This window comes from Pelobates fuscus, chromosome 2 (assembly GCF_036172605.1).
Source record: "Pelobates fuscus isolate aPelFus1 chromosome 2, aPelFus1.pri, whole genome shotgun sequence".
Lineage (NCBI taxonomy): Eukaryota > Metazoa > Chordata > Amphibia > Anura > Pelobatidae > Pelobates > Pelobates fuscus.
Window position 1 is genome coordinate 102,234,488 of NC_086318.1, and position 12,249 is coordinate 102,246,736.

Sequence of the window (12,249 nt, forward strand, 5' to 3'; positions counted from 1 at the left end):
CTTATAACAACGAATGACAGGGAGATAAAATAGAGGCGCCAGTTGCAGTATAAAGAGATGTGAAATTTATGCATTTACTTTTACTTTTCATAACGTAGATATTCACTAAACATAGGCATACAGATAAAATCAAAATGATTTAACCCCCAGATTTTCAGCTGTTTGCCATTAACAAAATCAAACAAAAGCAGTAGAAATAGTTCAACACAACAAATGCTTCAAAGTTTTTTTTAACAAATGCTTACCCAAATTAAACTGGAAATGCATGACTTATAATGACTTCTGTCTCAAAATTATTCAACCCCTTAATGGCAAGCATCTTTAGTACTTAGTAGAGCATCCTTTTGCTATTATCAATGGCCTCCAGTTCAGAAATATCCTTGGGTTTGCGTTCTGCAACCACCTTCTTTAAATCTCACCAGATATTTTCTATGGGGTTCCATTCAGGTGACTGTGATAGCCAGGCCTGGACTGGCCATCGAGCATACCGGGCAAATGCCCTGTGGGTTGCGATGGCCATGGGCCGAGGCTGACAAGGGAGATAAATAAATCTCCCCAGCCGGCCCATGCAGGGCCTGTGCTATCAGAGTGCTGGCCCTGCTGTGTGCCTTTATGGGCTGGTGGGGAGATCAAAGATGGAGTGTAGCAATGCTCCGATCTCGCGATAGTGAATTCCGGGCACTGTGAGTTCACTCACCACTAGGGCCTCCAGGGATTTCCCACCAGACCACCAGGGCTGGCAGCAAAGTGTATATATAGGAATATAAACTATATATATATATTTTTTTTTAGTAACATATATATATTACTTTAATCTTCCCCCACTGCATCCCAAACACACACACTCTAGTTGCACCCTTCACACACACACTGCACCCCAAATACACACACTCTATTTGCACCATTCACACACACATACACACATACACACACCCACACTGCACCCCTCACACACACACGGCACCCCTCACAAACACACTCACACACCCACTGCACCCCAAACACACATACTCTAACAGCACCTTTCATACACACTGCACCCTACACACACACACACACACACTCCACTCCACCCTTTACACACACACTGCACCCTCTCACACACGCACAGCACCCCTCCTCCAATTTTCATTTATATAAATATTGTAATTGTTTCTTTGACTGGCTTAAAGTCAAAGAAACTGCATTTAGTGTGGATGCCTCCTCCCTTAACCCAGATAGGATGTAATAATAGTAACACATACTTTGTAAAAAAAAAAAAAAAAAAGTCAGATTAAACAAGGTAATTTAAAAAACAATCTAAAACTGATAGAAATGGTTGAGGGTATGTGTACTTAATCTGCAAAAGGCTAAAACTAACTTTCTTGCAGTGACTTTACTGCATGAAGAAATCATTTGAATTAACTTTATTAATATATATAGATATGTTTGGGAAATATCTTGAAAGTGCAGACATACGCAACAACAGTATAATCAGATACATAGAGGAGCAGTATGATCACACATACAAAGCAGTATAAACACACATACACAGGAACAGTATTAGTTCACTGTTCTCTAATTTTGCAAGTTTTGTTTTGTTTTAATTAACCAGTTGGTGGCAGTCTCTACCCTCTCTGAGCAAATCAATGGTAAAAGAAAAAAACAGGCACAAAAACAAGAATAAAAAGTGGCAGAGAGACTGATTCTTTAAGGTCACCAATGTAAAAAGAGTTAAACAAAAATAATAAAATATGCATAACACAGGCACACGCATGAAAGTTACATAGTTACATGGCTGAAAAGAGACTTGCGTCCATCAAGTTCAGCCTTCCTCACATATGTTTTTGCTGTTGATCCAAAAGAAGGCAAACAACCGAGTCTGAAGCGCTTCCAATTTTGCAACAAACTAGGAAAAAATTCCTTCATGACACCACAATAGCAGTCAGAGGTCTCCTTGGATCAAGCAGCTATTACCCTTCTAATTAGAAATTATATCCCTGTATGTTAAGTTTTACATCTGTATGGACTGTGATAAAACCACCTCTTCAGGCAGAGAATTCCATATTCTTATAGCTCTTACTGTAAAAAAAAACCTTCCTTTGCCTTAGATGAAATCTCCTTTATTCCAGCCTAAATGTGTGACCTAGTGTCCTATGTATAGCCCTGTTTATGGATAGATTTCCAGATAAAGGTTTGTACTGGCCCCGAATAAATTTGTGTAATGTTATCATATCCCCTCTGAGGCGCCGTTTTTCCAAACTAAAGAGATTTACATTTTTTAACCTTTCTTCGTAACTAAAGTGATCCATTCCTTTTATCAATTTTTAGCTCATCTCTGCACTTTTTCTAGTGCCATGATATCTTTCTTTAGAACAAATGCCCACAATTGCACAGCATATTCAAGGTGTGGTCTTACCAGCAATTTATAAAGAGGCAAAATTATATTTTCATCCCTAGAATTTATGCCCCTATTTATACATGACAAAACCTTACTTGCCTTGGCAACTACAGATTGACATTGCATATTGCTGCCTAATTTGTTTTCTATAACGATTCCCAAATCCTTCTCATGTGTGGTTATCCCTAATTCACTACCATTTAGGGTGTAAATTGCTTTTGCATTCTTGACCCCGAATTGCATAACTTTGCCTTTCTCTACATTAAATTTCATCTGCCATTTTAGTGCCCAGATCTATCTAAATCCCTCTGCAGCGAGTGAATGCAATACTTTTATACATAACCTTTGTAGTAGTATATTGAGACATATAGTGTATAAAACAATAATATAAATAAAATATAAAATAGTCCAACTTGCAGGCTGTATGATTCATTGCACTGTAATTGTTTTTATCTTTTATGTGATGATTTCATTTATGGATCCCTAAGATGGAATAAACATATTGAACTATATTATATTTTATTTATATTTATTGTTTTGATTTGTTTATTTGCTTAAAATTTTGTACACCAACCTGGATTTTGGATATCCAGTCCTTGAGATCGGAACTTATCTCTACCAGAAGGAAGGGCAAAGGAGGCTTGAGCCTCCCAATCCACATTGGAGAAGGCGTTACTATTTCACTTATCTTGTGAGTGCAAACATATATAGCGCTAATCTTTGCATACATAACAATACTTCACTATGTGTTGCTAATCCTCTCATAGATGCACAGCTGTATCCCAAATCTCTATATGTACACAACTCAATAAATATTGCATTATGTTAAGTAAAGAAATAACAGCTTCTGCCGATATCACCTTACCTTTCCTTTTCAAATACTCTGCAATTAAAGCAGCAATATGGACGTAGCACATAGCAGCCTGAAAAAAATAAAAAGTGTACAATGAGATATTATCCTCAAATTTAATTCATCTAGATGCCTATCTCTGTAATGTTTCATTTGCATGCTTAGAGAACAGTGACACTGTTAAACCATTAAACATATAAAGCTAGTGAAAAGTTGCTGAATTACAGAGTAATACTCTAAGATCATATTAAATAGGCTGCATAGCCTAACTATACAATGTCCCCTTGTACATTTTACCCCAGCTTTAACTTTCTCCAAGATCCATGACACTTATGAAAATATTAAGCGTGTCTGCACTGTTTTTCATCCATAAGCAGGGCTGCCATCAGAAATTTTTGGGACCCTGACAGAGCTCAAGATCTGGGCCCCGGGGTCCACCTCAGAGTCCACTCACAGATATGCAGTGTGTTTGTGTATAGTGAATTCAGAGTGTCTGCTTGTGTAGGGATGTAGTGTGTGTATAGCAAATGCAGTGTGTTTTTGTGTAGGCATGCAATGTGTGTTTGTGTAGGCATGTAGTGTGTATAGAATTAATGCAGAGTATGTGTTTGTTTAGTTGAGGTAGTGTGTATAGTGAATGCAGTGTGTGTGTTTGTGTAGTGGAGATAGTGTGTTTAGTGAATGCAGTGTGTGTGTAGTTAAAAATAAAAAAATAAAAAATAAAATAAAAAATAAAAATGTGTTAATGTGAGTGAGTGTGTGAGTGTGTCTGTTAGTGTGTGTGTCTGTTAGTGTGTGTGTCTGTTAGAGTGTGTGTCTGTTAGAGTGTGTCTCTGTTAGAGTGTGTCTCTGTTAGTGTGTGTCTGTTAGTGTGTGTGTCTGTTAGTGTGAGTGTCTGTTAGTGTGTCACTGTTAGTGTGTCTCTGCTAGTGTGTGTATGTTAGTGTGTGTCTGTTAGTGTGTGTGTGTGTCTGACTGTGTGTGTGTGTTTGCCTGTTAGTGCGTGTGTGTGTGTCTGACTGTGTGTGTGTCTGTTAGTGTGAGTGCGTTTGCCTGTGAGTGTGTGTTTCTGTTAGCTAGTGTATGTGTATCTGTCAGTGAATGTGTGTGTGTGTATTTAGAAGGCAGGGCGGGAGGAATGGTTGGGTGGGGTTGGCGCGGGGGGAGGGGGGAAGAGGGGCGCCTGAGTTTTGTCCTGCCTAGGGCAGCACAAAACCAGGATACACCACTGTGTGTTTGTGTAGGCATGTAGTGTGTGTAGTGTCTGCAGAGTGTGTGTTTGTCTAGGGATGTAGTGTGTGTATAGTGAATGCAGTGTGTGAAACTGCATAGTGTGTGTTTGTGTATATAATGAATGATTAGTCTGTGTTTGTGTAGTGGATGTAGTGGTAACCCGTGGCAACGCTCTGACGGCCGAGGTGCTCGTGAGAGTTAGACACACAGAAGTGCTGGGAAGGGATGGTGGAGTGTGCTGCGGGCCCCCACTCCAGTAAACAGGGCGCAAGTGCACATATATATAGCGAAAATCGCTATATATATGTGCACATAGAAAATGTGGGACCCAGAACTCCACGAGCAGTACAGGCCCCCCAAGATGGTTGTCATGTCCTGATGGCGGTCCTGTCCATAAGACACCAGTTTATGTCAATGTTTTTAAGAGCTGGGAAGAATGTAAGGTGACCAAATAAATTAGACTTTCATTTCCTACTACCAAATATTTAAACCAGCTTTTCTTAAAAACACTGCAGGTGTCTGTAAAAATAGATCTGTTACTGTGGGGATGGATATGTTTTATTATGAAGACCTGATTATGGTGGGAGTATGCACCATGTATATTTATGTATACATGTATATTATATATTTTACTCATACAGATTTGTTTTCATGTATATTGTTTATTGTGGACATCTCTTATAGAGGGGGGCTGCCATTAAAAGCTATATTTAATTATAGATATTTGATATTATGCATATATTTTATTATAGTGTGAGGAGTATGCCATTGAAGAGCTCTAATATTAAATGAAGATTGTTTATTTAAGAGAACTATTTTATTCTAACAATCTGTTATGATATTGCATAGTACATTAGGTTTTAGGTTTCTTCCCTCATTACACATGAATTGTATTAGATTATTTTTGTTGCACAGTTATATAAAAAAACTATTTTATAGCTATTTTATTTAACATTACAGAAAACCCTTCATTGTGACGGCTATATTTCTCTGAGGTTAAACAAAACATTTTTTTATCAAACAATTGAAATGCCAGCTAGTGCCAATTAGCAACAAGCAAATAAAGTGGGTAAGTTGCGGAAAAGGCAGTCTTTAGTCTTCACATGAAAATGTTCACTATATTCTGTCTTAAAATGTATACTATGCACGATTTCACATAAGTGAAATACTGTATTATTATTATTATTATATTTATATTTATATTTATATAGCGCCAACAAATTCCGTAGCGCTTTACAATGGGTGGACTAACAAATATGTAATTGTAACCAGACAAGTTTGACGCACAGAAACAGAGGGGTTGAGGGCCCTGCTCAATAAGCTTACATGCTAGAGGGAGTGGGGTAAAGGGACACAAAAGGTAAGGGAAGTATTAGGGAAGTAGATTGGCAGAATAGTATTCGATGAAAACTTAGTGTGGGGTTTTTGTGAGCCATTAACAGTTTAATTTATATGCTTTTGTGAAAAAGTGATTTTTGATGATTGGAGACTGGGTGAGCTTCTAACAGAGAATGTAAGGGAGTTCCACAGGAACTGTGCAGACCTAGAGAAGTCTTGAATGTGAGCATCAGAGGTGGGAGTAGGAACAGAGGATAGACGCAGGTGTTTGGCAGAGCGTATTGCTTTCTTGTGTACAACTAGAGCAAGTGATAGAATGTTGCCAGGTTCACATTGAGTAATAAAGACACACAATGGACACATATATCTCTAACACAGTTTTCATCTGTTATTCGGTACTGTGAATTCTGCTCTACGCTGCATTAATCTTAGAAGGAAAATCACAAATTTTAATGCACCGTACAGTTCATAACTAGAACCATCTGCTTCACATCTACAACTGATACGGAGAAAGACCGTCCTTCCTGTGTTTTGTCTAGACATTGGCTTATTCACGCATTACATGGTCAGGCTTGTTTGCTTCCTATTAGGCCTTTGCTTTCTACAAACTGTGCATGTTGCTAAGCAGTAACTATCCTTTACGTGAACTTGGATCACACCTTATGGACATAAATACTATTAAAATATTATTGGCTCGTCTCTCTACAGGAAATGTGTCTGCTTATGGTTTTATAATAAATCTATTAGCTTTGCTAATAGCTGAATATGCGGTTTCAAATTTTATTAACATTTATTTCTGTATAAATGATGGTTAGTCAGAAAAAATATTTTACCAGAAGTGACACCTTAAGATTTCTATAATAAGGTATATCATGAAGAGTACAAATGCTTTGGTACACATTTCTTAAAGGGGAATGGTCACTACTTAGAATTTTTAATATTGTCTTTACTTACCCCCTAAATTTAGCAAAAAATTAAAATGCTGCTTTTTCTCCTCCTCTTTTGCAATATTTCCCCCGGCCTTTCCTTTTCTAAACTGATTAATGATTTAATATGCTAAATCTAATCTAATATAAATTTAAATGTATACATTGAAAAGAAATTGGAGCATCACATGAAACAAATTTACAAGTGATTTTCAATGTTTTTTTTTCAAACGCTGTAACATTTAAAGAAGAGACGATTCCCCTTTGGAATCATATTTTATTCACATATACATATGAGGTATCTAACAAAAGTGCTGAATTTTGTTTGGAAAGTCCTCTTTTCATTCACAGCATTGCAATATTTTACAGAGAGAGATATCTGCAGGAAATTAAAGGAACACTTTGCACACCATCACAACTTCATATCAATGTGTTCCGTTGAGCTCACTCAAGCACTGTCCAGCTTCATGGTGCCAACAGTACTTTATATACCTGGTGGGTCAGCTTATCCCAGCATGGAGGCACATGGTGGCATATTAAAAGGCACATGGGTAAGGGTGTATTATAGTTATTATTATCATTATTATCGTCATCAGTTACATAGCGCCAACATATTCCACAGCGCTTTACAATATTATTTGTTATGCTTCGTAAAAAAAGTGGTCACACAGGGCTAATCTAAAAAGGGTTGGTGGGTATGATTCTAGCCTAGAGATGAAATATTTGAAAATGTTTAATAAAATACAGCTATCAGAATCATTATTCTTATTTTTTTAATGTATTTAGCAAGCTCTACTTATGTAGAAAAAGACTGGAAAAGATCGGCTCTAAATAATACAATTCTACTTTTTTTTTTGGCATAACTGAACAATTGCAGTATGCTGTTTACTGTAGCCCACGCAGATATGTGAATTATAAATCACCATCTGCATTGGGCAATCATTGCCTAATGTAACTTTTACTGTGTATGCAGATGGTGAATGTACCCATACAAGTTTTAGAAGTCAAAATATTATGCAAAACAGATGGCGAAATCTTTCAAATTTGTGATTTAATGTTTTTGTATTAGAAAAAAACAACAACCCATAGAATTCAGCTTTGGTGGTTATTCACTAAACCATACATTTTGGACAATTATTAATCTAATTGTAAGTTTTAGTTCTAACTAGCTAAACTGGTAAAAAGCAGAGTTAGAATTTTCTTAACCCCAGATACAGCTATTATGATCTACAATTTGCAATTCCCTTGCCAAGATTTCACAAGTCCTGGTTTCATAAATAATCCTGACTGTGTCCCAAACTCTTTTATTTACCTCTGATAAATCTCCATTTCTGGCATGGATTTTTGCCATGCTCTCCAGCCAAGTCCTACGTAATTCAGGCGTGCTGGCATACGAGTTTGCCAAGCTATATTGGAGGTCCACCAGCATCTCTGGGTCCTTCTCATGTTCCTTCATTTGTGCTGTTGCCATTAAAACAGTCCGGATGCGTTTGGTGAGATCTTTCACCTCTGCTGGAAACGGAGTGTTCTTTGAAACAAAAATAAAAGTATTTTTGCACAGAAACCAACTTCCTTTGGACCATGACTTATGTGTGATTGTGTAAACCATACAATACCTTCATTTGTTTGTCTCCATTAGCAAAGTTGTTGATAATGGCCAATGAATGTTGAAATCGAGAGCCACCAATTCCTGCATCTGCAATCAGCTGGCTTACTGCCTTGATGAGCTATAAAGTTAATGAAGAAGGAAGGTTGATACTTTGGTTTTATACAATAAGATTATACCGGCCAAGTATTCCAATTGACTTATCCTGAAGAACAATGTGACCATTACAATTATTGACAGTCAGGGCTTTGCACCTAAACACATCATATACTTTCCCTGGACTACAAGAAAGTATAAATTAACTCAGTTAAAATTAAATATTACATGTTACATAGAAACATAGAATGTGACGGCAGATAAGAACCATTCGGCCCATCTAGTCTACCCAATTATGGAAATACTTACTTTAGTCCCTGGCCTTATCTTGTATCTAGGATAGCCTTGTGCCTATCCCACGCATGCTTAATCTCCTTTACTGTGTTAACCTCTACCACTTCAGCTGGAAGGCTATTCCATGCGTCCACTACCCTCTCAGTAAAGTAATACTTCCTCATATTTTTAAACCTTTGCCCCTCTAATTTAAAAATATGTCCTCTTGTTGTGGTAGTTTTTCTTCTTTTAAATATAGTCTCCTCTTTTACCGTGTTGATTCCCTTAATGTATTTAAATGTTTCTATCATATTCCCCCCCCCCCCCGTCTCGTCTTTCCTCCAAGCTTCCTCCAACGTTAAGATACTTTAACCTTTCCTGGTAAGTTTTATCCTGCAATCCATGAACCAGTTTAGTAGCCCTTCTCTGAACTCTCTCTAAGGTATCAATATCCTTCTGAAGATACAGTCTCCAGTACTGCGTACAATACTCCAAGTGAGGTCTCACCAGTTTTCTGTACAATGGCATGAGCACTTCCCTCTTTCTACTGCGAATACCTCTCCCTATACAACCAAGCATTCTGCTAGCATTTCCTGCTGCTCTATTCCATTGTCTGCTTATGTTTTAGTCATCTGAAATAATTACCCCTAAATCCCTTTCCTCAGATGTTGAAGTTAGGACTCTATCAAATATTCTGTACTCTGTCCTTTGTGTTTTTATTTTATTTTTTTACGTCCAAGATGCATTATCTTGCACTTATCAACATTAAATAGCTGTTACAACTCTGACCATTTTTCTAGTTTACATAAATCATTTGCCATTTGGCTTATCCCTCCTGGAACATCAACCCTGTTACATATCTTAGTATCGTCAGCAAAAATACATACCTTACCATCAAAACCTTCTGCAATATCACTAATAAAAATATTAAAGAGAATGGATACAGCTCCCTGAGGTACCCCACTGGTGACAAGACCATGCTTTGAATATACTCCATTGACTACAACCCTCTGTTGCCTGTCATTCAGCCATTGCCTAACCCATTCAACAATACTGGAATCTAAACCTAAAGATTCCTACACTGTGCAACAGTGTCAAAAGCCTTACTGAAATCTAAGTAAGCAATGGTCTACTGCATCAACCTGATCTATTATTTTAGTTACCCAATCAAAAAAATGAACAAGATTAGTTTGGCATGATCTCCCTGAAGTAAACCCAAGTTTGAGAGTAATGAGTAGTGACATTTTAATGATAGATAGGTGTGCTTCTTATTAACTATTAGACTTTTGCAAAAATTTGAATCAATGCATCACTAGAAGGAAAGTTAAGTGTCTGCGTGCAGAGGGTGGAGACACTGAATGGCAGTACTGCACACTGTGGAGCACTGCCCCAGGAATCACTTCTATTAGCCATCTGAGGAGTGGCTGGTGGAGTTATCATTACGCTGTAATGTCATTTTATTCTGAAAAGACAGTGTTTACTGCAAAAAGCCTGAAGGGAATGATTCTACTAGCCAAAACAAATATAATAAGCTGTGGTTGTTCTGGTGACTAAAATGTCCCTTTAAATGTGAAACATACACTGTTGGTTAGTACATGCAATTCCTTATAAGCACAGTGATTTTATCGTGAATACACAGAACACAATCTTACTTGTAGATGAGATCTCACAATTGACGTTTGTTTGTTATATTCAAAGTTCTTTCGCATGAAAAAATACAGCAGAGCCGAGGCCTCAGTCTGGGTGGAGCGTGAGTGATGGTTGCAGCATTTAAGAACTTCATAGCAAAATGGTCCACAAAGATCAGCTTGTCCTTGAAAGAATGCAGAAGGGAACTGACGAAGAGTTAAATACATACTATTAGATACCAATTTGGAATACATTTGGATACATTTATAAGTAAAACTGAAGTCCTAATGGATGGCCAATCTAATCATGGCTGGCTCCCTTTACTGGATATTACGAGGGACACACACAAAACCATAACTTTGTGATAACTCAAAGTCAAAATTCAGACCCAATCAGATACACTATTTAACAACTAAAATAGACGCCATCGTCAATGTAATCATAATCCAAAATTCTACATATTATTTTCTAGCATGGTAAGCATACACAGATAATACAAACTTGGATTGTCTCTAAGACATAAGACGTCATCAGTCATGTGAACTAAAAATGATGCATCAAATCCGACTACCCTGTTAGAATTAATTATCTTTTGCTAGATACAAATCAGGGTTCATAAAAATACTAACAGATGGTACACGATGCATTGTACAACAAAGACTATTAGTGAAGGTTCTACTTTATTTATTTACAGAAAAAGGTCACCCGCACTCAATATCTGGTAAAATGCCAGCTGCACCTGGGCATGTCTGAAATAGATACAAATTGATGCAAGATGGTGGAATAGTTCATCAATTAACATCTTGGCTGTATGTTTATGCATTAGCACAGTTAATCTTTTTTCCCTGCAGCTATCTGGCTGTCATTCACAAGTCTGCTAGTTTATTTATTTATATTCATACACTGATATATTCTTTACACAATCAGGTACCTTGTTTACAAACATCCGGATAGCGGCAAACACATGACGCAGGGCAGCCGCTGATTGGTTGATTTGTAAAAAAAGTAAGTGGGTATCAAAAACCTTCTTCATCAATACACTTTGGTTGTCAGATGGCTGCAACTTCTGGAAAAAAAAAAGGCAACCAAATAAGATGCATGAAATCCTTACATTTGCTGAGCTTTGGGCAACAAAAGATTTTGGAGTCCTGCTATAAAAACTTCCTACATATCACAGGTTTTTCCTCTATGTCTATTTTCCTTTCCTTTGGTCAAGAGACCACATGTACTGGAGATTAATAATTTACCATGGGTTACCCTATAAGCATGGGCCTGGGGTAAAACCCAGCTTAACCCTGCATAGGGGTGGACCTGTGTAACCAGTCAATAAAAATGCAGGGGCCAATTGGAAGCAGGGGGACATAAAACACAGCTATTACTCTATTACTCCAGTGTGACACTTTAAAAAAAAAGCAAAGTTCCCTGTAACCAATGTTAATTCCGGCAGCAAATTTCAATTTCGTTTTAGTCATTGTCTTTTGACTAAAAAGCAATTTTATTTTTATTTTAGTCATCTGAATTGTTTTTGTTTTAGACGACGTAATTTCAACAATTTTAGTCAACTAAAATTTGACTAAATTGTTAACACTGCCTGTAACTGTGCTTTTGACAACAGGTGAATGCACAGCAAAGTCACAAAGGATTGTTCTGGCAGTTTTCACAGCATGTATACCCAGGCAAAATAATTGTATTTGTTCTGTGCAAAAATCACCATGACTGGAACTATTGAATTGTAAATGTTAAAGCACATATGCTAGATCCTATGGCTATTACACATTTGGACATGACTATATTAACAGTTTGCAGAACTGATATAGGACGCAGGGGTGGGGAACCTTCGGCCCTCCAGATGTTTTGGACTACATCTCCCATAATGCTCTTACAGGCATAATGCTAGCACAGCATCAAGGGAGATGTA

General features: G+C 37.4%; 1 protein-coding gene across 5 annotated transcripts in view; it reads right to left on the bottom strand.

The window, feature by feature from the left end:
- The window catches only part of DOCK10 (dedicator of cytokinesis 10), a 218,702-nt gene that overhangs the window by 25,612 nt on the left and 180,841 nt on the right, over positions 1–12,249 (bottom strand). For all 5 annotated transcript variants that reach the window (XM_063442511.1, XM_063442509.1, XM_063442512.1 and 2 more), the window contains exons 42-46: positions 11,263–11,397; positions 10,355–10,537; positions 8,344–8,454; positions 8,040–8,255; positions 3,246–3,303 (exon numbers count right to left, since the gene is read on the bottom strand). In XM_063442511.1, coding sequence (XP_063298581.1) covers positions 3,246–3,303; positions 8,040–8,255; positions 8,344–8,454; positions 10,355–10,537; positions 11,263–11,397 — 703 coding nt within the window. The remainder of the gene's footprint in view (positions 1–3,245; positions 3,304–8,039; positions 8,256–8,343; positions 8,455–10,354; positions 10,538–11,262; positions 11,398–12,249) is intronic.